General features: G+C 38.5%; 1 protein-coding gene across 1 annotated transcript; it reads left to right on the top strand.

Moving 5' to 3' along the window:
• Window positions 1-146: 146 nt before the first annotated feature.
• On the top strand, window positions 147-27,726 carry loxl4 (lysyl oxidase-like 4). The gene is made up of 15 exons (XM_066679602.1): window positions 147-735; window positions 1,857-2,162; window positions 4,579-4,898; window positions 5,251-5,465; window positions 14,656-14,694; window positions 14,878-15,091; window positions 15,273-15,453; window positions 18,783-18,937; window positions 19,320-19,487; window positions 21,044-21,206; window positions 21,499-21,742; window positions 22,783-22,898; window positions 22,991-23,127; window positions 24,512-24,623; window positions 24,725-27,726. Exons 2-15 carry the CDS (start codon window positions 1,877-1,879, stop codon window positions 24,793-24,795), a joined length of 2,421 nt encoding a protein of 806 aa, XP_066535699.1. The 5' UTR covers window positions 147-735; window positions 1,857-1,876; the 3' UTR covers window positions 24,796-27,726.

Genomic DNA, 27,726 nt, shown 5'->3' with positions numbered 1-27,726 from the left:
AAAAAAGACTCAAGCAAATATATTAACAAAATATTTATTGGGTGTAGTGCAGTAGAAAAGCAAGACATGCCAACTGTCAATGACTATTTTTCAGAGTCATTTCAATAGAGTAAACATTGTATACTAAACAGAAAATGACATGGAAATCCCAAAACTTTAATATTAGTTCAATTTTTCTGAATTCAGTATTTATTCTTTATAATAACTGTCTTTCTTTGGCGAGGCTTGCTTTCAACTTTCAAAAGAATCTGTAGGATCAAATATTTCCACACCACTTCAAAATGGCAGGGTGGAACAAGTGTTTTTTTATTCCCCTGAAGAGGACATCTTTCCAATAAGTGAAAACAGATTATGTACCAGGTCTTGGAATCAAATTGTTCACAGCATTGTTCTTAAACTTATAATTATATATATATTTTTAATATAAACATATTACTCTTATTTTACTAAGCCAAATTTAAATATTTTTTATTGTATCAGTCCCATAAAGTTTATATAATCGTTACTTGGTTTGCATTACAACCTATGTATAATGAGTTCTGTAAGTTGAAAGCTGGTGAGAGAGATGTGAGATGGTGAGAGGGACAGATGTGGGAGGGATAAAGAGTGATGGAGGATGTAGGGGAGGAGGAAGGAGAGGAAAAGGCCAGAGTGAGTGAGGACCTCATCTCAGTGCGGCACTTTCCTTCATTCACTTTCCCCTAATCAGGGACTGATGTGAATCCTGACTGTCAGGTGAGTGAATTTTTACCTCTGTCTTCGCCTCTGAGAGTCTGCTTCACTGAGGAATTTTATGGTGAAGTTTTATAGGATTCTTTAAAGAGAAACCTTTAGAAACCTTTTCCCCTCTTGAACAAGTTTTTTTCCCTTATAGTATTTTGGCTGAGTTCCACAAAGTCTATTAATATTTAGCAAGTTTGTTCAATGGTTTGGCACCTGCACTCACCAGAGCCACTTATAGCACCTGCCTTTCCCTTTCTGGACTGGATTAAACACGGTTTTTCTTCTTCAGCCTGTTTTTCTTTTTCTTGGGTCACTTGTGAGGAGTGTGACAGTCTGTGTTACTAATGATGTCTCCACCAGGAATTTGTGTAATGCATGTTGGTTTTGTGGTTTCACCTCCTTTGGTGTTCGAGAGGTTTTTCCTTCTATTTCCCCCTCATGTTTCTCGTGTTTGTTATTTTGCCTGGTCGTATGAATTACTTTCAAGACAGACAGCCTTTCTCGAATGTAACAGAATTTGAATGCCCTGCAATTTTAAAATTAACTGCCACTGCTTTGTCTGTAAATTACATGCATAACCCTGAAATACAGGCATGAATTACATTAAAAAGGGAACTATCACAGGTACCCTATGCTACAGGCAGGGTTATCAGGTTCATTTATATAGTGTATTATGTGAGGAACCAAATGTCAGATTTTTTGTAAATTCTGCAGACATGGCTGAATCCCAGATGGCTCTTGTTAGTAATGATGTGCACTGTTTGAATGCTGGAGCCATTATTCTAAAACATGGGTAGTGCACTGTGTGGGGTGTTATTTGAGATTCAGTCTGCGTCTTCATAATTCTTTACAGGAATTGGACAAACTGGGAATGGGAACTAGAGAATACTTCAAATTAAAGGTTCTTTAATGAGCCTTGATTTCTTGATTTTAATTGTTTTCTTAGTTTTGGAGCTAATATAGAACTTTCACATTTTGAATTTTATACCGACTTACCGTTTAACAAAAGAAAAAAAAAAGCTGGGCATCCATGGAATGTTTCATCCTCACAGTCTCAGTCATGGCACAGTTCCATACAGTAGTTTTCAGTCGAACATTATAGAGAATGAGTCTGTAACATTTTCACTGTGTAGGAGCTCTGTTTGGAGGAGTCATGGCGCTGGGCCTCTATCTCTGTGTGACCTCTCTTCTCCTGCTGCGCGTTCCCGCGCTCCCGCGCTCAGGCGGCAGATCGGCGCGCGCTCCAACCGCCAAAGTACGTCTGGCGGGAATCGGGCGCCAGGAAAACGAAGGACGCGTCGAAGTTCTCCACAACAACGTGTGGGGAACGGTGTGCGACGATGAAGTGGACATCAAACTGGCCAACGTCGTGTGCAGAGAACTGGGCTTTCAGAGCGCGATCACGTGGGCGCACAGTGCGAAGTACGGAGAGGGAGAAGGTGAGTGCACGAGCTTCACAGGGGAGGTCCACCCAGTTCACAAAGTTCGGCATTCGGTCTTCTGGGTGTAAACAAAGTGATTCATATATGTTTCGTGTGCAATTGTAGAGTAAATGATTGACTCTTCTACCCCTTTCCTTGCAGTGGTGGTGATAGGAACCATGTGTCCTAATTTCTGCAATGAAACTACAATCTTAGCATATTCATTTATGTTTCAGAACTACAATTTGTGTGTTTTATTTATGTACTGCCTTAAGCATTGTGGGTGTACAATACACAGGAGCAGGCTGAAGTCTATAAGTATCTAGACATGAAGATAAATAAGACATTGTCTGATTCTGTCTATAAGAAGGCCCAGCAATGATTAACCCTGTTGAGAAGGCTCAGAAGCTCAGAAGGGTATATTAATATCTGTTGATAAATCCCTTGTAGAGTCATTGCTGACCTGCAACATAACATTCATTCATTTGTTCATTCATTAATCCCTTGTAGAGTCATTGCTGACCTGCAACATAACATTCATTCATTTGTTCATTCATTCATTGTCTGAAACCGCTTATCCAGTTCACGGTCGCGGCGGGAACACACCCTGGAGAGGGCACCAGTCCTTCGCTGGGCGACACACACTCACACATTCACTCAAACCTATGGACGCTTTTGAGTCACCAATCCACCTACCAACGTGTGTTTTTGGACTGTGGGAGGAAACCGGATCACCCGGAGGAAACCCACGCGGACACGGGGAGAACACACCTCACACACAGTCACTCGGAGCGGGACTTGAACCCACAACCTCCAGGTCCCTGGAGCTGTGTGACTGTGACACTACCTGCTGCACCACTGTGCCGCCCTGTAATATAGCATGCTGGTAGAAATTTCTTAATGCAAAAAGCAGGATTAGTTTGGAGCAAATTATTAACCAGGCAAGCAAATTAATTGATGGAAGGCAAACTCCATTATCAGAGCTGTATAGATGGGAAGTTAAGAGGAAAGCAAATACCAAAATACAAGACCTTACACATCCACTTAACCGCTCCTTTCTGTTACTTCCATCAGGCCATTGCTATAAAGTTCCATTCACCATTGGTAAATTTGTTCCAATGGTTACTAATCTTCTTAACCAGTAAATAATGCAGTATTGTTCATTCATTCATTGTGTGAAACCTCTTATCCAATTCAGTGTCATGGTGGGTCCAGAGCCTACCTGGAATCACTGGGCACAAGGTGGGAACACACTCTGGAGGGGGCGCAAACCCTTCACAGGGCAATATACACTCACACAGTCACATTCACACCTGTGGACACTTTTGAGTCACCAAATCACCTTCCAGTGTGTGTTTTTGGACTGTGGGAGGAAACCGGAGCACCCGGAGGAAACCCACGCAGACACAGGGAGAACAAACCAACTCCTCACACACAGTCACCCGGAGCGGAACTCAAACCCACAACCTCCAGGTCCCTGGAGCTGTGTGACTGCGACACTACCTTCTGCACCACCGTGCCGCCCTAATGCGGTATTATATATGTTTCTAATACACTGGAGTTATTGTGCAGTGTCTAAGACAAATTTCTATCATGTTATGATAGACAGAGTTTTGAATCTGAATCAGAATTTACATTTCCTCCTAGATTTTATGTAATATTATTAATAATAAACGGTTGTTTGACTCCAAATCAATCATGAAACACTTTTCCAGCTACCAGGCAATGTACAGTAGCTTGCCATTCTCTAAAGTTGATTTTAGAGGCATTGATGCTTTGGGCGTCTGGTTCCTAGCACCACCACTCTGAACAATTACATTTTAATCACTGAATTATGCATGAATTTTAAAAATCATGTAATTCATCTTTAACTCTTCAAATAGCCTATGAAAATCTGTGGAAATCCTTAGGAAGGTATGCTACTTGGAAGCATTACTATTTTGTAACAGAGCAATTAAGGATGATTGTTTTTGTCTTTGTGTGGATTCATAGCCTCATGCATGAAGTCATTAAACATACTGAAAAAAACATAATGGGAAAGGTGTTGGAAAAGAAAAGTAAAGTCTTTACATTGACCTGCCCTTCCCTATAATTTAAATTTAAGGCAGCAATAAACATCCCCAGTAAACCAAAGCAAGTGTAGCACTAGCTGGCAAGAGGGCACTGCCATTAAAACTAAACAAAGGCTTCAGTCAGCCCATCTAGCAAAAGCTGTACATGCACTCAGAGGGCTTCGTGAGGACTCTCCTTAAATCCCTTAAGTAAAATATTGCTTTTAAAATATTTATGGAGCCATGTTTTTCCTCCATAGCACTGGGTGACATCATGTCTTCAGGCATGTTTATTACACTCATTATGCCATTTTGTGATTAGACAGCTGTGGTGGTGTGAATGTTAATTTTTAATTTCTGTGCACATTCCTCTCATGCTGCAGGTCCTATTTGGATGGATAATGTGCGCTGTGATGGTTCCGAAAAATCTCTGAAGGAATGCAAGTCAAACGGATGGGGGGTCAATGACTGTAAGCACTCTGAGGACCTGGGGGTTGTCTGTAGTACTGAGAGGAGGCTGGATCAAGTTCATCTTGGAGTCTCAAGGAGAGGGCACACCATCGCTATTAGAACTAACATTACCACCTCAAACCGATGGCAAGACATCTACTCCAGCCCAAGGTCTCCATCTTCTTGGCATGGCAACGCACACCCACAAGACTTCTCAAGACAACACTTTTCCAGACAACAGCTACAAAATCCAGTAAGCAGTCAAAGAGACAAGTCCCAGCATATCCTGTGACCTCGGATGCAAGAATTATCCTCAGTACAATCTCTCATGACAGTACAGTGCTCTCATGACGACATAGAGTTTTTTTTAAAAGACTGTTATCAAATATTGCTCTAAAGCACCAATCTTCATTTTCAATGATAGCACGGTTCTCATTGTTAAATTATTTAATATGGAGGTTGATGCAATTTGAATTTACCAATTTTGCAATGGAACCAACCTCTTTGTTGAAAAAAAAACCCCAAAAACATTAAGACAAAATGTATACAGCATCTAAAATGGTCATCCTGTTTTTATATTTATTTTGTCCTTCTTATTTCCTCAGTCTGCAAGTAGGGTAAGGATTGAAGAGGTCCGTCTGAGGCCAATTTTGATGGCTACAAAGAAGCACACACTGGTAACAGAAGGCGTGGTTGAAGTGAAGCATGCTGGGAGATGGCGACAGGTGTGTGATAAAGGCTGGAGTCTGAACAGCAGCAGGGTGGTGTGTGGCATGCTGGGATTCCCTGATGCAGCACAGCCCAACATTAACACTTACAAGTAAGTTCTAGTCCCTTTACTAAAATTCTCAACAATGTTTTGTATATGTGCAACATCATATAATATTTATGTCGTAAAGGAATTTATGATTAAAAATAGTATTTTAAGTCCTCTAAACGTTTTAACTAGATTTAATGTTTTTTAAGTTTTTAACCATTGACGTTAAAAATGGCATTCTCTGAAATCAGTTGTTTATTATATTACTACATACACATACACAGAGGGTCTGAGGGTAGACACTGAGTCACCTTTTCTATTTGCCAGAGCAGATATTTTGTTTGGACTATCTCCTCCCCCTGGGCAGCTCTTACAAGCCTGAGCTCTGAGGACATGATTAAAAGATCTCTGCAAACTTACTGATAGTATCTGCACGCCCAATTCTGGAGATTAAATGTCTGGCTTAAGCCTTTAGGTTTCTGTTAAAAGCTCTAATGCCCATCTTGATTGTTCTTGCAAAGCGGCATCAGTCTGAAACAGCAAAAGGTCTTTAGTGTTGACAGCACCCGTTTGTTCTTCTAATGGTTTATTGTGAGCATCTCTCATGACTTTATTTCTTGAGTTTACAATGGTCCTCTGTACTGTGTTTACCTCTTGGTGGCTCTGCCTGCACACGTTTTGTGAAAGTGATATATGAAAATCTTAGATAGTTATATGATGGACATATTTTGATATAAATATATTGTGTCAAAACAACATATACTTAGAAGTGTTGTCTGCTAAATATTTAAACAATGATTACATAGTACCCTTGTCTTGACTCCAACCATCTTGCATTCTACAAGGATGTCTAGATTTGATACAGGGTTCATTTGGGGTTTGGGCAGCATGGAACATTTCGGTTCCATAGGCCTGAACACAGAGAGCAGTATAATCCTGCTGATTCTGTGCCTTGTACATATTTAACCCTCAGAGATTTGAGTAGCAGAGTATTAGCCACACAGTGTGTTGGTAAAGTGAAAGTGCTATGGCTTGTATTACTGAGCTTCAGGAAGGGATGCTTGATGACAGCTTGGTGGTGCTGTGGGTCAAGATGATACCGTTTCAGAGAAATCAATGCGTGTTTTTTACAATACAGTACATCGATGATGTCATATCAAATCGTAGTTATATTCTAGACTATTTAAAAGCATTTTTCTGATGAAGATTTAGCAGGGTAGTGGCACGACAAATGACAACACAGTTTGAATCCAGTTCAAAAGAATATTTTGTTACACATAAATTATATCCAGTCAGTTGGTTATTTCCAAAGGGCCAGATATTTAAAGACAATTGAAGAAGGATATATGGTGTGTATGTTTTTAAAATGATATATTTCTAGCAAAGTGACAAATAGTATTCAAATTCAATGTATTTGAGCCCTAGAGGACATCTTTAAGCCCATCTTTGTGAGCTTCTTTTTAGGGTTCTTCTCAAATTGCTAATACAACCATATACATATGTGAAAGCTTGAGTGCCAGTCTGTGGGATTGCTGTGGCCCTAAAACCTTTTCACAAAGCCACATGGATGGGAAATGTATTTATAGTGCTTTAGAATTATGCTTTTTTAGAACATAAATACAGGATAGCAGTGGAGCTAAGGAGGTCCCTTCTCTCACTCTCTCAAAAATTACAATTGGATCGGTTTCAAGTTAGTGAGGGATCATCTCAAAGTGACTTTGGGGATAAATAGCATCATATTTAATATTTGATGCATTTACCAAAAATTAATAGCTCTGGTTATTTAGCACTTAATGAGCCGTTTAGAAGAGCTCTGGGCTCTTAGGCTTTTGGTCAACATTTAAATGAGACACCCCTTTTTTTCCACAAGTTAACACAGTTCCCTGGGGTCTTAATAAAATGAATGTTACACGCTTTGGTCAAAATACCACATGGATCAAATAACACACTGCTTTCCTTATTCAGTCTAAACAGCACTGTTCAGAACAAGTGGTTTCAGCCAGTGCCCAAGAAGTAGCAGAAAAGCTAGTTTTTAGCAGTTTCACTTGGTTCTCTTTTCCTCTCTGTTCTTGTTTTCATCATATTTAATCAGAACTCTTATTTCCCTAGGCTTATGTGTTTGCTTGGTTTTTACTTTGTGTTTTCACTCTCACATAAATGCAGTCCAGTGTTGTGATTGGAGAGACTCAGACAGGTCCAGCACTGTGAATCAGGCAAAGAGAAAAGCAGGACAAATCAGAACAACTTATTTTAACCCATGTCCTCAGACTTATGCAGATTACAAAAAAAATGATTGGGTTGTTTAATTTCAAAATTTGTAGGTTTCTTAGGAGATTCAGATACCCACATTAATGTAATCAAAAGTGTTTTTTTTTTCATAACATGCCCCCATTAAAAAAAAGCATAATTTTCTTGGGTTGTGCCTGATTGGATATTTGATTGGCAAAAGGTCAAGATGTGTTTCTTTTGCTTAGAGCTTTTGTTTGGCCTATTTTGAAGGCTTTGTTTTTGTGAGGCCTTTCCGAACATCCATGAAGCTACACTTTTGTATAACACAAGTATTTCATTTCTCCATATGTGTCAGCCATTGCCTGTTCTTTATTATTAAATGAAGTATGCTTCTGTGGTTTCCACAGTATGTAGGGTGGTCCATTGATGCATGGCTAAATATAGACTACAGCAACCTTATTTTGGACTGAAGTAAGTGAGTTAAGTTCTTTCCAATGTCTTGCCTTGGTTTTGTAGTGGTTTTGATGGAATTTGTATTAAGACTTAGAAAATTGTGGAACACAATGTAAAGACATTTAACTATTAACTAGATTTTTTTTAAATATATGCCCATTTTAAATTTGATGGCACCACTTTATAAAAAGGTTGGGATATGGCAACAGAAGACTGGTAAAATTTTGTAAATATGGTACAGATACAATTAATTAGGTTAATTGGCAACAGGTCAGTGACAAGACTTGGTTTAAACAGAGCATCTCAGAGAAAGTAAAGCAAAGTCTTGAAGAAGTTAAAATGGGGAGGGGTTCACCGTCTTGTGAATGACTGAGCCGGTAAACAATTTAAGAATCCTGTTTCCCAACCCAAAGTATCAAAGACCCCAGGGATTTTTCATGTACTGTACATATTATCTTTACAAAATTCAAAGAATCAGGAGAAATCTCTATATGTTATAAAAGTGGCATTATGGAATCGATTGGAAACTACAGCAACTCAGCCACAAAATGGCAGACTATGTAAAATGACAATGCATTGTCATCGGATGCTGAGATGCATAGTGTGCATTGGTCAGCAACTTTCCACAGAGTCAATCACTTCAGACCTCCAAACTTCTGATTAGCTCAAGAACAGTGCGTAAAGAGCTTCATGGAATGGGTTTCCATGACCAAGCTACTGCATCCAAGTCTTATATCACCATGCGCAATGCAAAGCGTAGGATGCAGTAGTGTAAAGCCACTGGACTCTAGAGCAATGGAGATGTGTTCTGTGGAGTGATGAATCACATTTCTCCATCTGGCAATCCGATGAATAAGTCTGAGTTTGGTGGTTGCCAGGAGAACGGTACTTGTCTGACTGCACTGTGCCAGGGGTAAAGATTGGGGGAGGTGGATTATGGTGTGGGGTTGTTTTTCAGAAGCTGAACTTGGCCCCTTAGTTAATGCTTCATTATACCAAGAGATTATTGACAATTTAATGCTCCCAACTTTGTGGGAACAGTTTGGGGATGGCCCCTTACTTTTCCAGCATGACTTCTCACCAGTGCACAAAGCAAGTAGAGACACGGATGAGCGGGTTTGGTGTAGAATAACTTGACTGGCCTATACAGTAGGCCTCAACTTGACAGAACACTTTGGGATTAGAGCGTAAATTGTGAGCCAGGCCTTCTCTTGTCCAAAATCAGTGTATGACCCCACAAATGTGCTTCTGGAAGAATAGTAAAAATAAAAATCCAATAAACACACTCCTAAACTTTGTGGAAATCTTTCCCAGAAGAGTTGAAGATATTATAATTTCATATTATTACATGTGCTATCATATATGCATGCAAAGGCAGACAAGCAAGTACAGATAATTCAGTACAGTGGTAAACATGCCCCTGTGCCAGACGTTTTGAAATGGGTCCTGGCATCAATTTCAAAATGAGCAAATATCTTTCAAAAAACAGTAAACGTTCTCAGTTTCAGCATTTGAGATTGTGTCCCAATTAAATATAGGTTTTAAATTATTTGCACATAAATGTTTAATGTTTGTTAGATTTTGCACAATGTACTCACATTTCTGGAAATAGGATTTTCAGGTAAATAGATAACTTTATGGATCCATGAAAAAAGCCTGGTAATGTAGTGTTAAAAGAGGGGAAAACGCTAATCTCTGCAAGTAATTGACTCCCTAGGACCTGCAGTTTTTGCTCCCTTAACTTAGACGTATGTTGCTAAATTCTGTGGGAAGGCAGTGTTTTGTTAAGAATTAGAGCTTTTGTTGATTGCAGTCACATTTAGACAATCACAGTTTGGCTCTCCAGCTTAAACAGCAAACACACCCAGCATCTGACCTCACCATGTTGTACGTGCCTGCTGGGACGCTGCACTCCAGACTTGGCTAAGGCTAACAATATGAATTTTACATTCACCCACTCAGCGTCTCAGAAAGTTCAAGCAGCTCCACACCCTGCATACTACTTTTGCTGGATACTCCACTGAAGATGCTGTAATTATATGTTAAAAGAGCTGAGGATTTCTAAGCTTCTCATGTGAGGGGAAAGAGGACGCTCAATTATAGCTGCACTCTATGGACTGCTGTGTCAGCGGCAGCCGCTCTGTGTCACCAAGGAGATTTGCAGACTTAAACCACAATTCAGTTTAATTATCCTGTTGCTTAACTTCTTTTAGACTGAGGTATTATTTAAACCTCTTGGTGAAGGATTTTTCCTCTAGAGGTCATTGATCCCTGTGGATGTTTCCGTCAAACTGCCTGTAATTCTGTTTGTTGATTTTAATTTCAACTTGTCGTTCATCTATCCAAAAAACTTTGATTGATATCTGGATCAGGTGTCTATTCTAGAACCATTACTTAATTTTTGGCTAGTATATAGCCACTTAAATTTACATTAGAGAAACTCTACTTGGCAGATGTATCTTTTATTCTTCCCTTCGAAAGTTAATACCATCTCAGATCAAATTAAAATTGGGTTTTAAGCCCAGGAGGTTTCAGGCTAAATATACCCCTGAGTGTTGTTAGTCAGGTAAAGTAAGTGTCACCTACGGCAGCAGAAGACTACAATCAGCAAATTGTGTAATGTTGAGTGAGTGGAGGCAACAATTACAGAACTATAGAAGACTTTCTGAAGCTAGACCTTTTTGACGTGAGAAACCTGCATTTGGGGGTTGATGATACTTTCATGAGAAAAGCTCACATCTCCGAAATGTAAACTTAACTTAATAACATAATTTTTGTGCTTAACTTTAATAAACAATAATATAATAACATGTAGGGCGGCACGGTGGCGCAGCAGGTAGTGTCGCAGTCACACAGCTCCAGGGACCTGGAGGTTGTGGGTTTATGGAAGAATGTGCATGTGTGTGTGTTTGTGCACTGATTTTGATTACTGCTATGATACTGGTCAGCTAGAGAGCTGTGGGCGTCAGTTTGTTTTGTGGGCAGCTTCGCCTAGCCCATTCCACCATGCAAGAACTTTAGCTTCCGGAAATGTCTGTATTTCGAATCAACATATTTGAAAGCATTCTTGGACTCCTGGAGCAGTCAAAAGTCACTGTGTTTAACTTATTTAGCTACTAAAGCTGTTGCTTATTAGCTCAGGTGAAGGCAAATATTGCTCAATTGTTTGATATATATATATATATATATATATATATATATATATATATATATATATATATATATAATATATGCCTTCTTCAGATCATTCCTCTGCAACTTCTAAACTTAGTGTTGTTTTAAAGTTTATATATATATATATATATATATATATATATATATATATATATATCTCGAAATAACTGTGGGAAGACTAACCTGAGAGTTTAAAGCAGTACTTATTATGAGTATTGTCTATAGTGGCATAGATAATCACTCAGATTTTACACTCGTGATGTTTACACTTGTGAAGCAGGACATTCCAAATATACCAAAAATATTGTGTATGAAATAGTGTAACTGGAATCTTTAAGTCTTTAAGTTTAAGTCCTGCTCCGGGTGACTGTCTGTGAGGAGTTTGGTGTGTTCTCTCTGTGTCCGTGTGGGTTTCCTCCCACAGTCCAAAAACACACGTTGGTAGGTGGATTGACGACTCAATAGTGTCCGTAGGTGTGAGTGAAAACACCCTGGAGGGGGCACTAGTCCTTCACAGTGTGACACACACCCTCATGCCTTCACTCAAACGCTCACAGCTATGGACACTTTTGAGCAGCCAGTCCACCTACTACTGTAAATGTTTTTGAATTGTGGGAGGTAATCGGAGCACCCGGAAGAATCACATTGGAAGAACACACCAAACTTGTCACAGACAGTCACCCGGAGCGGGGTTCGAACCCACAACCCCAGGACCCTGGAGCTGTGTGACTGCACCACTACTGTGCCACCAGTAAAATATATTTAGAGCCTAATTACTGAAGAACACATTAATACATTGCAAGATTTGTAAAACTGTACATTTTACACTGAATGATCACTGGATTAAGTAAACCTACCTTGTATATTCATTGTCCTTTTTGTCAGTTCAAATGATTCCCAGCATACATTCTTATTCCCATTTCAACCTGCTCTTCAATGGTGAGCACCAACACAGAGCAGGTTAGATCTGGGTGGTGGATCATTCTCAGTGCTGCAGTGACACTGACTTGGTGGTAGAGTGTTAGTGTGTGTTCTGCTGATACGAGTCAAAGATAGTAGCTCATCTGTTGCTGCACAGTTTTTTTGATGTCTTCTAGTCCTTCATCAGTGGACACAGGACGCTGCCCATAGGACGCTACTGGCTGCATATTTTTGGTTGGTGGACTATTGCAGTGACCAGCAGTGACACTGAGGGCTTTAAAAACTCCAAAGGCACTGCTGTGTCTGATCCACTTGTACCAGCACAACACAAACTTACACAGCACAGCTATGTCAGTGTCTCTGCAGCGCTGAGAATGATCCACCACCCAAATCACACCCTGCTTATTGGCTGTCCTGAGCATTGAGCAGCATGATGAAAAAAAAAAAGAAAGTATGCCGAAAAACAGGTGGATTATATTCTGTAATTGTTGGACTACAAAGTGCTGCTGTATGGTTTTTGGAGCTGCTAAAATGGGCAGTGAGTGTAGATGCAAGTTAGGTGTTCCTAATCCCATCAATCATTCAGTATATAAACCTCCTTAAATAAAACATGTCCATATATGAAAATTCACCATTTATACTGCGTAATAGAGGACAAACACTGGCATGTTCCAGTACGGAAGAGAGAGTGTATGTGCAGAATGATGCCTAAAACAGTAGCATGATTGTTGTGTCATAACAGACCAGCCCTCCCTATCATTAAGCTTCCCTGGTTTAGTAGTAAACTGAGGGTGGAACTCTGAGACTAATTACATGAGCAGGTGGGTATTTTAGTGCCAGAGACTGTCAGAACAAATTAAAAACAGACCACTGCTGTCTGAAGAGATTCTTGGGGGCCAGATATTTTACTCATATCCATGTTTTCATGTCCTGAAGCCACAAGCTTGTTGAGGTTTTAGATTGCAGCAAAGAGGAAAAGCTTCAATTCAGTGCTGATTTAAAGATATTCTGAGCTGGAATAAGCAGAGATATATCTGTGTCTAGATTTTGAAAAAGACTTGTTAGAACAGAGCACCTCACTATGGAAACATCTAAAATATTTTATAGCGCTAATTAAACTCAAAGCCCTGAGGAGCAAGTGCTTAACTCAGAATAACTTTTTTTTTGTCATCAACCACCAAAACCCCAGTAGTACTGTTGGACCCTTTGGCCTTTGTAGTGACTACAACAGTTCTGCGTGTGAGCATTAAGCATTGAGGCTGCTGCATTGACCAGCTTCTAATTTACTTATTTGTGCAGCTAAGTTTCTCATCTAGAAAAGGCAACAGTAGCCTAGACTACACATGGAAAAATACAGAATATCATCTGAGTGTGGACATCAAAGCTAATCACAGAGCACAGCTGACTGTGGGTATTTGAACAACGTTTAAAAGTTAGTGCTGGAGATGTTTATTTGTGGCAGATGATGATGACGATGATGACTTACTCCATGTTATTTGTCGGTATGTTGGGTGTAGTAAATGCACTTTGAAGAATGTGCATGTGTGTGTGTTTGTGCACTGATTTTGATTACTGCTATGATACTGGTCATCTAGAGAGCTGTGGGGGTCAGTTTGTTATGTGGGCAGCTTCGCCTAGCCCATTCCACCATGCAAGAACTTTAGCTTCCGGAAATGTCTGTATTTCGAATCAACATATTTGAAAGCATTCTTGGACTCCTGGAGCAGTCAAAAGTCACTGTGTTTAACTTATTTAGCTACTAAAGCTGTTGCTTATTAGCTCAGGTGAAGGCAAATATTGCTCAATTGTTTGATATATATATATATATATATATATATATATATATATATATATATATATATATATATATATATATATATATATATATATATATATATTTATGCCTTCTTCAGATCATTCCTCTGCAACTTCTAAACTTAGTGTTGTTTTAAAGTTTTTATATATATATATATATATATATATATATATATATATATATATATATATCTCGAAATAACTGTGGGAAGACTAACCTGAGAGTTTAAAGCAGTACTTATTATGAGTATTGTCTATAGTGGCATAGATAATCACTCAGATTTTACACTCGTGATGTTTACACTTGTGAAGCAGGACATTCCAAATATACCAAAAATATTGTGTATGAAATAGTGTAACTGGAATGGACTTGGTTTAGAGGGAAGAACAATGAGTTCCTACAGTAACTGCTCATTTACCACAAACCCACATATTCTCCGGGACTTGTTTTGCTTCTCAGATATTTATACTGGGCATATATATATATCTGTGTACTCTGAGTAATCTCAGAAAAATGTTCTTCTCTTTGTCAAATTAAATCATGTTGCTGGGTTTACTATGTTTTTATTATTATTATAAAAAAAAAAAGTCAAGACTATTTCAAGTACTATTTCAAGTCAAGATTATTTTAATGATCTAAATTTTTTCTTTCTCCTTCCAGAAAAATTTGGGATGAAAAAGTTAAGGACCCATCTACAAGGTACTACAACCTCTGAGTATTGTATCAGTGTGGTAAAGTTCTGATACAAGAGACTAAAATGAAATGTATGTGTAGTGTTTATTGAACTTTACTGACCCGTAGAGACCTTTCAGATGTCCTAATTTGGCATTTAATCCCATTTTTTAATCTTTTAACCCCTAATCCTTTTTTTTTTTAAACTAGGTTGAGTTTCATGGCCAAAAAGAAGAGTTTCTGGGTGGAGAAAGTGCATTGCCTGGGCATAGAGTCCAGTCTTACAGAGTGCCATGCCCAGCTGTCCATCCCCCGCAGCTCTGTACCCTGCAAGAGTGGCCGCCATGCAGTGGCCCGCTGTGTACCAGGACCTCAGTTCTCACGCATGTCCTCAGGCAGGCCTCAAGCCCCACATCCTACCAAGGTACAAACACTGTCTCTAAACAGGATAGGATTTTTTCTTGCAATTAAAAGCTTGAAAAATAATCCTTGACCTGATATTTAGGAAATAAGTTGTTAACAATGACTAGTAATCCATAATCAATATAATTCCAAAAATAAAATTCCTTCTTATGATATGACTTGTATTTCCTGCCCATTATTAGCCCATGGCGCGTCTGAAGGCAGGACCTCGTCTGGGAGAGGGAAGGGTGGAGGTTCTGCGTGAAGGAAAGTGGGGAACTGTGGTTGACCACCTTTGGGATCGTACATCTGCCAGTGTTGTGTGCAGAGAACTGGGCTTTGGTACAGCAAAAGAAGCTCTTACTGGAGCATACATGGGACAAGGTGAGACACTGTTTTTTTTGTTTTGTTTTGTTTCGTTTTTTTTTTTTTTATCTCAAATTTCTAAAATCAATTTAAAAAGTAGTAAGGGTGGCATGGTGGAGCAATGTGTATTATCACTGTCACACAGTTCCAGGCTCCCCTATCTGCATGGGTTTCCTCTCTCTGGTTCTCTGGTATCTTCTTACAGTCTAAAAACACATTTTGGAATGTCCAGATAGATATGAGGATAGTAAAGGGTGCGGTTAGGAGTGGGCACTATCAAAACATTATATTTTTCACAATACATGTTGGACATGTTTCACAATATTATGTTGGACATTTCGATTCAACAAAAGCGCACTGCAAAAAAGAAGTTCAGAGTTCATTAATTAAACAGTTGCTCAGTCTTTTGGATGTAGTGATATTTCTGATAGTATACTCATATTCTCATGTCAAAACTTATTTGGACATGAGAATAATAACCCCTTTCCCATTCCTAGGGACCACTGTGTACTTTAAGAAATTGAAGTGAAATTGAAGGCTTGGTGTATTGCAAAATTAGTCCTGTATTTAAATAATGGGTGATGAAAAATGCTTGAATAGCCTTTGTCATCTTCTGCTTTAATCAAAAACAGGTACCAGAGTCTGTACCATAATCATTTTTAGAAAGAAAAAAATAGAAGTGGTTTTGTTAGGTCATGAACGCTACATCAGGTTAGAGCTTGCTGGATCTCTGTGGTCAGACCAGTAAACTGCATCTTTCAGAACTCCAGTGGACTTCCATTGCCCTTAAAATGTATTTCCTATATAAACATGTGCCATGTTTCTATCCTAGAAAAAAAGCCTTCACTGTCTGTTGCTAAGTGTAGGCCTGGCTGGTACAGCTATGTTTGTGTTTCCGCTTTCTGAAGTTTTAAGCTCAGCAGCTTTGCTAAAAGACTAGGCATCAAAAGCGATTTCCATTCATCCATTTTGCCTTAGTACTCTTTAGACATTTTATTGCCATGTATAATTTTCTAAGTGCAGTTGAGGCCACAAAAACATATACTGAGTGAAAACAGAGCATAAATTAGCATTCAGATGATAGAACTTGACTATACACTTTGAGACAGATATAATCCGACAAACTCAGACCCATGGACCAGGCTGTGGTCTACAGAGGGGAAAGTGGGATTTAGTAAATGGCGTGTAATTAACAGAGAGTCTAGGTTCATGTCCCTGCTTTATGGAGCAAAGATGTAAAATGTCAGAGCATGTGTACAGGCATGTACTTTGATGTGTTCATGTATGAAATCTGCTAAATTCCTGTCACACTTTCAATAGACTTTGTGTGAAGCATACTGTTAATCCAACCTAATGTCTATGTGGTTTGCACATAGCATGATATGTCTGTTTATCTTTGAGTGATTGCTCCGAATAGCAGCACTGTCTGTAGATAAGTGTCCCCAGAACTCCCAGCAGGATGAAAGTGAGATATCTGTGATTGTGTTTTTGGATGAGTTGTTGTGATTGGAGAGTAGATTTACATCACTGAAATCCTATAGAGAATGCCCACTCTGACCTCATTTGCTTTTAAAAAGACTCACAAGGCTTACGTATTCTCATTCCAAACAGAAATGAAGGGTACTACACTTGCAACTAGACCCTGGCAAGGGGATCTTTATCCTTTCTTATGTTGCTTAAACTTGTCTTTATTTTCACACTGGAAAGGTGGAGGTACATTATTGGTCACTAAAGGTACAGAAAGTGTAAATGCACCTTTAAATGTATAGCAGTGGTTTTAAAGTCTAGTTGTGTTCCATAAGGGTACATTCTCTTCTCCAGAAGGAGAGGTGAGCTTTCAATACAGAACTGTGCAAAATAAAAGAACATAATAAAAATCGTGGAGATTAAATGGGGCGTATGTAATCAACACTGTTTTAATATCTACAATTATAATACAATAAAGTACAATTATGTTCCTTCATTAATGGTATTAAATGTGTTCCAGTGAAAAGTACCACCACAATGACAGCTAAAGGTACCACCTCGTGGACATTTTTTCTTGGCTCATACAAATAGGTATTTTATAAAATAGTAATTTTATTTGCTCCTAAACTGGCATTTCTAGACATCAAGGAAAACACTTTCAATGTGAATTTACATGTTGGCTAATTTTAGAGAGAGACATTTATTTTTAACCACACTCTTGTGAAAGTGTAGTATGTCACTGAAACCTCTCCCTTTCCTTTGGCCATTGCAGTGCCACTTAATCTATGTTTTTAGTTAAATTTCACTTGCCCTTTTAAACACTATAACTCCATGACTTTTCTTTATCATTTGAAAGGTGATGCTCAGATGTGAGGAGTGGAAACTGAGGTTAAATGACATATCTGCTGCTTTTCTTGATCACATCATCTGTTGCCAAAATTACAGGGAGAATGCATAAGCGTCTATTTCCTGTTCCAACCAATGGTGTATTTTTGCCCCTATATGTAATTTTCTCTATGAGGTATACATCCACATGAAGCCTCAAGACAAAAACTGATCTCATGTGATTCTTTCAATGGTCAATGGTTTCCCAGAACTCTGGCAAAACTGAGCTCTGGGCAAGTCTTCCTTTAGATAGTGTGGTTATCATGTTTGTCCCAGTAACTAAACAGTTGGTGAAGATTTCAGTGCCTGTGTTGAAAATGGCCTTTTGATGACTTGTCAAATTTAACAAAACATACCACACTGCCATTTAACACACCACTTTTTGTCCACAGCCACTCCTCCAAACTTCAAACAGCATTTCCTCAGAATTGCTTCAGCTGCACCAGAAGATTTGCCAAACGTGTCCCTGGTATTTGTGTTGTTCATACTCATTCTGAGTGTGGTTTTAGCCCATTCCCAGCATAGAACTCCTGTGATGCCAACAGGCCCCAGTTTTCTGAAAAGGAGTCTAGCCATGTTTTTGCTTGCTGAGAGTAAACAAAGTAAGAAACGTTCTGTGACTGCACTTAGAATGTTATAGTCCTTATCTCTGCAGAGCTGGCAGACAGACTGGGACAAGCACGTGTTATGCAAACAAGAATCTTTGCCTTTTTCACTTTTGGACTATACTGCTTTCACTTTGATGTTGTATGAATGCATGTAAGAGCAGAGGAATTTACCACCCTGGGTTTCTGCCCTCGCCTGGTGTAGACAAGTTATACTGCAGTGTTGAATTTCAGATTTCACTTTTCCCTTAAATATATGGGGAAAAAAAAACATTTATTCCTTTTTTTCCATAGAATTTTGATTTGTTGTCTAGAAAGCTTTTGTTAATGGAATTACTACTCCTTGATTTAAAAAAATGTGAATGAAGTCTATGGTCTTATATTTTACAGGAACTGGCCCAATCCATATGAACTCAGTTCAGTGTACTGGAAGTGAGCGCTCAATCTTGGACTGCTTCTTCCAAGATGTTCAGCCATGGACCTTCAAACACACACAAGATGCCTGTGTCAAATGTAATATTCCGAGAACAGGAGTGGAGACCACAGTTAGTACATTTTCCTGCCATTCTTAAATCTATCAGTCAGAAAAAACATAATTCCAGTTATATACCTATAAGTAGTTAAAGACATGCAGTAAACACAGTGGGTACTCATCTGTAAAAGGTTTTTACAAGAGTAGGAATGTGATATTTATTTTTTATGTGATATTTACCCATGTTTTTATACAGCTGTTTACTAAATTCCAGAATACATGAGACATTTTATTCAGTATTAACAGATTAATACTTTAACAATGCTTTGACTTTCTGTAGCTCACAAGGGTAAAGCCACATTTGAGCTGCTTTGTCCAGAATAACGTGTTATTTCACAGTGCTCCATAAGTATTGCATTATTAACTCATCTCTGTTTGCATCTTTGTATGTACAGGTGCGATTAGCAGGAGGCAGGGAAGCAGGAGAAGGCCGTGTGGAAGTTTTGATTGAGGTCGGGGGCAGGAAGCGCTGGGGATCGGTGTGCAGCGAGAGTTGGGGCATTAATGAGGCCATGGTGGTCTGCAGACAGCTAGGTTTCGGCTTTGCTGCGCGAGCCCATCAGGTAAGACTACACTTAGCACTGGGCACTGTTTAAGAACACACCACTTTCCTGTACTCACTGAATGTGTCACTTGTTCTATTTTCTAACACTGCCTCAACCAAAGTTGTGTATGTTGTGTGTGCACGCACACCAAGCATGTTTTGGAGGAAGGCTGTTTTTAAGCCTGTAAGAGTTATACAGTAGTTGTTCTGTGATGGTGAATGGGTGGGACCGGAGCCCATAGGCTGCTGGTAAATAGTGTATTTAAAGATATATAATATATATTTGGTGAAGGTTTTGAAAATGTATACTGCAGCACAAGATTCTGTCTGATGTACTCTTAGCATTTCCAGCCATGATAAAAAGTCAAACATCTGAAGTCCAGTTCTTTCTTATGTCTTCAGTTTGAAAGTCTGCTAGTTTTATTAAAACAAGACAAAGGAAAATCACACTGATCAACTGAAGCAAGAAAATGACCTTTTTATTTCTCATCTCATTGACTATCAGCTCCAATTGCCATATAGGTGCATATGGTGTTACACAGCTATGAGTGGATCAGACACAGCATTGATGCTGGAGTTTTTTTAACACCTTAATGGCACTGCTACACTAAGAATTGTCCACCAATCAAAAATATTCAGCCAAACATATTCCTGTAGGCAGCGTCCTATGACCACTCGTGAAGGACTAGAGGACGACCTACACAAACTGTGCAGCAACAAATGAGCTAATGTCTCTGACTTTACGTCTGCAAGGTGGATCAACAATGCAAGTGTCTACTAGAAAGAACAGTGGGAGCGTTCAATGTTTAAAAACTGCAGCAACTGCTGTGTCTGATCCACTTCTTGCAGTGCAATGCACATTAACATGCCAACACACATCAGTTTCTCTACAGTGCTGAGAATGATTCACTGTCCTAAGTAATACCTGTTCTTCTGTGGCACTGTGCTAGTTTTGACCATTGAAGAACAGGGTGAAAGGGAAATAAAATGGTATGAAAAACAACAGATAGAATACAGTCTGTAAATTTAAATGACATAATGCATTTATAGATTATTGAATCTAATTAAAATGGACTATAATTCTAGAACCTAGGAGGTGGCTTTAATGTGAAGGCTGATCTTTGTATGTTTTTTAAATTGACCTACCACTAGACACTTCTAACAAAATATCCAAGAACCCTGATGTATACTATAGGGACAGATTCCCTACTTTGCTGATGCTTGTGTGTTTCTAGTAAGGCTTACTACAAGAATTTTGAAGCATTCCTGTGAAGATTTGATCACATTCAGCCATGAGAGCGTTACTGATGTCATTTTTCTAGGGTTTGGGGCAGTGGTGTTTAGGCACATGATGAACTCAGGGGGATGTGCAGATGCTCCAGATAGCTCCTTGCTAAAGACAATGTTTTGGGGCTGCAAGAGTCCATATGTAGGCCCAAACATACCTCACATGAGAGTTCCCTTGTAACTTTTAAAATACTTATATGAAATAATATGTGTTAATAAAAGCAGAGCCACTCAATATTAAACTTGGTGAAATTATAGACATTGAACTTGAATGGTTTCTGTGTACAGGACACATATTACTGGCAGGGAGACCCTAATGCTCAGGAAATTCTACTAAGTGGAACACATTGCGTGGGCACCGAACTGTCTGTCCAGCAGTGCCGTCGCAACAACCATGTCCACTGCCCCCGCGGAGGAGGACCCAAAGCAGCTGGAGTCACTTGCTCTGAGAGTGAGTGCTGATTAAGCAATATCTTTTATATCATAGCATCGTATTTAAAGAAAGCATAGTGGTGTGGCAATATTTATTTACCAACATTGCTGAATTAAGATAATTATCTAAGATATAAAATATTAATTAAGATAAAGATTAACTTTCAAATACTGATACCTCAAACGTTTACAGTTAATCACTTTTAAATTTTTTGAAATGTTTAAAAATAATAAATTTTACTTCATGCAATTTTCAATGCAATGAACTAATATGAACATAACAATACTATCATACTCTCTTCCATTTCTAGCTGCCCCTGACCTGGTGGTAGATGCACAGCTGGTGCAGGAAACAGCATATCTGGAAGATCGTCCACTTCACCTGCTGACCTGTGCCCATGAGGAGAACTGTCTGTCTTCCTCAGCCAGGCATATGGACTGGCCGTATGGTCATCGGCGTCTTCTGCGGTTCTCCTCCCGCATCATGAACCTTGGGAGAGCAGATTTCCGGCCGAGAGCCACACGTGAGTCTTGGACCTGGCACCAGTGCCATAGGTGAGTCATAGCAACAAGGACAAAATACCACTTACAAAATGACTTACACTTTTGCTTTCATTATGAGCTCATGGGTCTTTATGGTAATGAGATGGAGGATCGTTTCTGACGTTAAGTAGGAGCATGTGACATGATGTTGTGTTAGGCCCCTCCGTGTCATGAACAGTATTTTGATAACAACTGAAATGTTCAAAGAGGGTTATTTCACCTTATGTGTTAACAAGAGCTCACTGTTGAGAGGCTGATTTGCTCATTGAACCATGTCAACTTTCAGTGGAACTATCCACTAAATGCCATGGTGGTTTCAGAGGTACTGTGTCAGTAAGCTTTTTCTTTGCCTGGCCAATGCTAAAATATAAAAAAATTCCAAGCCACTTCTAGAGTAGGTTATGTAAGCTTAGTTACATTGTCATTTCAATGAGTTAATTGTTTGGCCAAATCTACACCCTCCACGTGTTTTCTGAAAATAATTGCAGCTCATTCTGTATGAACAAGGCAAGCTGTTGTGGAGAATGTTGAGGCTCTGGATAGCCCTGTGCTGTATTTTCTTCATTAATCTCTTAAATAAACAACACCAGGGTTTGCATTTCAAAGCAGGTCATTCAGACCTAAATAAACATCGTCGCAAACATGACCCTGCTGGGGCATCAACAGCTTTCTGTAAGGGCTGTTACCGTAGCAGCCAACACCTTCATGCTGATGCAGTGAGGTCATTCAGTAGTGGGCCATAGTAACTCACTGTTCTCTCCTCATTCACAACCCAGTTTCATTAAACTGCAAGCTAAGGTGTTTCGAAACATTAGCCTCTTAAAGACCATGACTAGTAGTCAGTTATTAATCTTAAGACATATTGTTCAGCAACTAATATGACTCCATGTGTAACTGCTATGAATCTGTTAAGATACACATATCTTTAGCCCAGGACTTGGCTTCACCCTTTTTCCAGGAATCCAGCCCAGAGTTTAAATTAAACTAGCAGAAAACATTCCTTGTGGAAGTAGGCTTTGTTTAGTGATCACAGTTTAATTATGCATCCACAGGCATTACCACAGCATTGAAGTGTTCACACACTATGACCTTCTTACACTGAATGGAACCAGAGTGGCAGAGGGACACAAAGCCAGCTTCTGCCTTGAGGACACATACTGCCCTGACGGTGAAGAACAGTTTAGAATTTGCTTTGGAAAAAAGAGAAAGACTGGCATAGACATAAAGTTAATCATTATTTCATCTTGCTTCATTTTACAGGACTTTCTAAACGCTTTTCATGTTACAACTACGGAGATCAGGGAATTTCTGTCGGCTGCTGGGACACATATCGTCATGATATCGACTGCCAGTGGGTTGATATCACAGATGTCAGGCCAGGAGATTATATATTCCAGGTCAAATGATGTAATATTTACACCGTACTTCATATTCTAATATTGTCTTATAATACATGTTTATTTCTGCATTACTGTTTGAGAAGTGTTTCACAACACAAGAAAAAAAATCAGTGATCATGGTACAGGCTGTAAAAAGTAGACCTCCCCTCATGGTGCAGTCAAGGCAGGAATTTTAAACACTTTCTCTCTGTCATTAACTTAGTTACATGTTAATCATTCAAATCATTGTGGGCATCCCCATCAAAGTCTGCACTCCCAAGCTTCAGTTCTACCTTCTACTCTTCAGTTCTATGGTTTTACCCATGGCAGGCCTCACTCCATGCACTGTGAAATCTCAAAGCGTTCATGGGGAGCTATGTTTTAATTACAGTGTACCTATGTGCCTTGGCCATTTTAAAGATTAATTTACTCTAAACGTCTTCATGATCGAGCACATATATTTTAGGCATGTTTTTCAAATGCTAATTACAAACCGGCATCATGCTGGAGCTATTTGTGGTGAAGCACGGTGTTCTGGTATTGCTTAAAGATCAGGGAACCCATTTGATCACTAGCTTCTAAACACGGACCCATACAAATCAATCCAAACAAAGGCACTGCCATCTCATCTGCTGTGGCAACGCACTGAGGCTTCAATGGATCTTAGTTTGATTCTAATAATTCAAAAATCAATTTCTAGGAACTTTGTGGTAGCCTTTTCCTTTGGCGGTTTGCTTTAATTATATAGCGATATACCAAAAATAAACGCGTTCAGGTTTCTAGGAAGAGTAGAAAACACTCTATTAGACATGGCTAATTGGACCCCAAGGAATTTACTTTGCTTTACAAGCTCGTTTTTTGCTCTGAAACACATTCCATTGCCAGAAAATACCACAGTTCCACAGTCCAGACTGAAAGCCATAGGCAGTAATTTGACAAAACTAGAAACTCACTTTAACATCACTATACATTTATTTTTTCCTTTTCTTTGGAACTGGATGCAACCTGTATTTAAAGTGGGCGTAGGTTTCTTTTATACGTCCTGATAAGGAAAGTATTTACATACTATTATAACTGAGAGTTCAAATGAAATATTTTTGATTCAAAGATATTTGGCTTTTCATAATTTGGCACTGATGTTGAGATCTGGGCTCTGGGGTTTTCCAGTGAACAGTGCAGTATTTTTGATCTGTGTTTATCTGTAAATAAAATTCACTAAATTACTTGGAAATTTATACTCATAGGAAATTTAATAAATCAAGAGTGGTATGATTTTACAGCATAATTTGTCATTGTCTGTGTTGTCCAATAGTGATAGAACATTTTTAAGTGATGTGCAGATATTTTTTATAGATATTAGATTACTTGGCTTATGTTTTTGGCTTCCTCTGTTCTCTTACAGGTGGAAGTAAATCCGACACTGGACATGGCTGAATCAGACTTTTTGAATAATGTAATGCGCTGTAGGTGCAGATACGATGGTCACAGAGTCTTCATGTATGGCTGTCATACAGGTTAGATCCACACTGTCGAAACAAGCACAAAATAAATAACAAATATATTTATTGTGTGTTTCTCATCATTCAAATTTTTTGTCCTATTTTATTTTTTACAGGTGATGCCTACAGTGCCGAGGTTGAGGATTTGTTTGAGCACCAACAGCAGATCACCAACAACTTCATCTGAGATGAGTGAGGAGTGAGGACAGCTTGTGCTGGGCTAGCTCGTTGGAAACATGGCCTACAACAACATGGACTTCGAAGAAACTCTCCTCTATACAGACCACAAACAGAGTAAATGGGCTACAACAGTCTATGGAGGAGGGATTTCACAAGAGTCACAGTCCACTTTCATTACTGTTTTGGACATGCCCTCGTTAATTTACCCTTACGACTCAAATCTGCAACGTGTACATCACTCCACCAGGCATTTTCAGGAGGAAGTTACAGTGGGGAATGTACTTTTAGGAACACACTTTTCAGCACGTAGGGTGTATCCAGTTGAAGTGATTCATGTGGTGATTTTCATCTTTAGTTTAATTTAGATTAGTGTTTAAGAAAAAAAAGTTATCATAAGCTAAACTGGAACATTTAGCAAGGGAAAAATAAACTTGCTAACAAAGCTAGGAACAATACAAAGTCAATCTGTCATTTATATATTGGATGACCTAAAGTTAAGTATGAACATTGTAAATCATGTGCGTTAAATATTTATTGCTCCTGCCACTTATCAACATACTTGTCTAAACTCAAAATTCCAGCTATTCCAGGCAAGTTCTAAGTTTGTAGTAATGCTTTCATAAGATCACCCAATACATTTATAAAGTAATGTGAGATTGGTGACAGGATATCTGCATTAAATCGTGAGTGCAAGTCAGCAAGGGCATATTAAAATACAGCAGTGAAACCTGGCCAAGATCTACTAATGAGTGGACAGGAGGAGTTGACAAATTGGCATGAAATATAGTTGCAATAAAGGTAGATCCTTAATGTCTCATTAAAAGAATTAATAACACTAGAACAGTAGTTCAGAGTAGACATTTCAAAAGATGTATTTAAATGTACTGGGAATCTTTGCTATAGTTTACAAGCTGCTGGTTGAAACATAATTAGTGCAAGTACTTGTACCTCTGCTTGAGTTTGTTCTTTAAGCAAATTCCAATTCCATAATCAAGAGACAAGATATTGATATTAAGTGTGGACAGTTTTACTTACCAATTCTAGCTGTATATTATATACCAATACATTTATATAGACTTTCCAACTCAGTGACATTTATAATAATAATTTCAGTTTTTTTCTTCGAGTAATGCACTTTATTTACCATCAGTATTCTGGTAGAAATTACCCAGTCACTGCCGATGATGAGTTTAAGGGTCTTTTGTGTCTTTTCTCTTTTGTTTTTCTGTATTCAGTATTTATCACCTTATAGTTCTTCTTTCATTCTGGTTAGATTCATTCTGCTTTTCAATTCCTGATGTGGTTATACATTGCAGTATACATTGTACAGTGCATTCTACAGAGTAATTTATTTAATACTTTACTAAACTAATTTAATTTTTTATAGAGAAAAAAATATTTCAAATAGTCATCTTTAAATTAGCAGCTTTTTTAATATGTAATACTTAGTTGTTGTTTGAATTCTAAAACATTTGGGGTACCTCAACCCAGCAGGGACCTCAGGCTTGTTTATCAGCTGGTGGAAAATAGACCTAGTTGTAAAAGCACTGGTTACAGCACTGTCAAAAACAGTATAAAATCTTTAATTATGGGATTTGCATACAACCATGCTGCCAGGAGCTCTGTATAAAAGAGAAGAGGCCTGGATGGGGGACAGCAAAATGTGTCTCCATTTGCTTAGGCCCAGGCTTACAACAGCAAAGCTCAGATTCTAGCCTGTGACAAAGACCACACGATATACTTTAAAAGAAAACAACATGTTTGGTGGAAGGGCAAAACTATTTATCTAAAATGTGGTTAGCAATAGCTTTATTCTTACTTTTTAAAGGGGGTAATTACCTATACTGACGAGTACTGTATTCCTGCCTTATAGCTCTGTGACATTTAGATTTAGGTATTTTATTCACTGCACACCATGACTGTACCAACAATTAATGTGTATTTTACGAGTTGATCTGCAATTTGTTCCTACTATGAATCCTTTTTTGGTGCCTTTTTCCTTTGTTGGACTTTAATAAGACCCTCTGTTTATGGAAAACGTTCAGATTATCTGTAAATGTTCATCTCAGCAGCATTTTAAAATGGACTTGTTGGCTATAAAATAACATCTTAAGTTCATGTGATGCCTTCACCAGATATTCAAGGTTTTGCAGCACATATATATTTCTGTATTACCAGCTTTTTTCAATCAATATCTGTGAACACTGTGCCTAATTTAATATGTTCCAGCCCTTTTATTAGATACAAAATCAATATGAATTAAATGGCTAAGTCATACAGTTATAACATACATACAATATAAACTACCGTCTATGGTAGTTATTTAGTTTTACAAGGTGTTTTAATAATGTCAGATAACTTATTATTTGTCTGGGTTACTGAGGACTAGGTTTTCTGCATGTGAATTTAAACATGCTTTTTATTATGTATCCTAAATTTTAATCCTACATTTGATATTTATCATAAAAAAAACCTTGTCACATGATACTCTGTTTTTATGTATTGAAGATTTGTAAATTATATTACTGTGGTGCTAACTGTACACTGTCCTAAAACTCTTTATCAGCTGAGAGTCTAAACTATCCCTCCTTTATCCCATACATCGTGCTCTCAGGGATGAACTGTCTCCTCAGATTTGTTCAATGTTTTTTAACGTTTGTGGTCAGATTGATAGGATCTGTAGCATAACACAAAGTTTAGTAGGTGAACTCCAAAGCCATCAATGTGTCAAAACAGTTTTGGTCAGTTTGTCGGTCAGACTTTAAAGTGGTGGCCACTCACTGGTGGGCAGTCTTTGCACTATAAGATGGGTCAAATTCAAATACTGTGTTCTAATGTGAATGAACATAACTGATCAATTGTAAGCCAGCAAACTAGTTTCAGGATTTTTTTTTTTTTTGGCTCTCTGTTTGGACAGTATCAATAAATTATCATTAAA

This window comes from Hoplias malabaricus, chromosome 8, assembly GCF_029633855.1.
Source record: "Hoplias malabaricus isolate fHopMal1 chromosome 8, fHopMal1.hap1, whole genome shotgun sequence".
Lineage (NCBI taxonomy): Eukaryota > Metazoa > Chordata > Actinopteri > Characiformes > Erythrinidae > Hoplias > Hoplias malabaricus.
The sequence above is the reverse complement of the archived record's forward strand: the minus strand, read 5'-3'. Positions and strand labels throughout refer to the sequence as shown.

Excerpts from the sequence above, each read along its gene's own strand:
- loxl4 (XM_066679602.1), top strand. The coding sequence starts at position 1,877 with ATGGCGCTGGGCCTCTATCTCTGTGTGACCTCTCTTCTCCTGCTGCGC. Across the intron at positions 15,454-18,782 it reads TGGAGCATACATGGGACAAG|GAACTGGCCCAATCCATATG; the intron begins GTGAGACACTGT and ends TATATTTTACAG. Across the intron at positions 21,743-22,782 it reads ACCTGGCACCAGTGCCATAG|GCATTACCACAGCATTGAAG; the intron begins GTGAGTCATAGC and ends ATGCATCCACAG.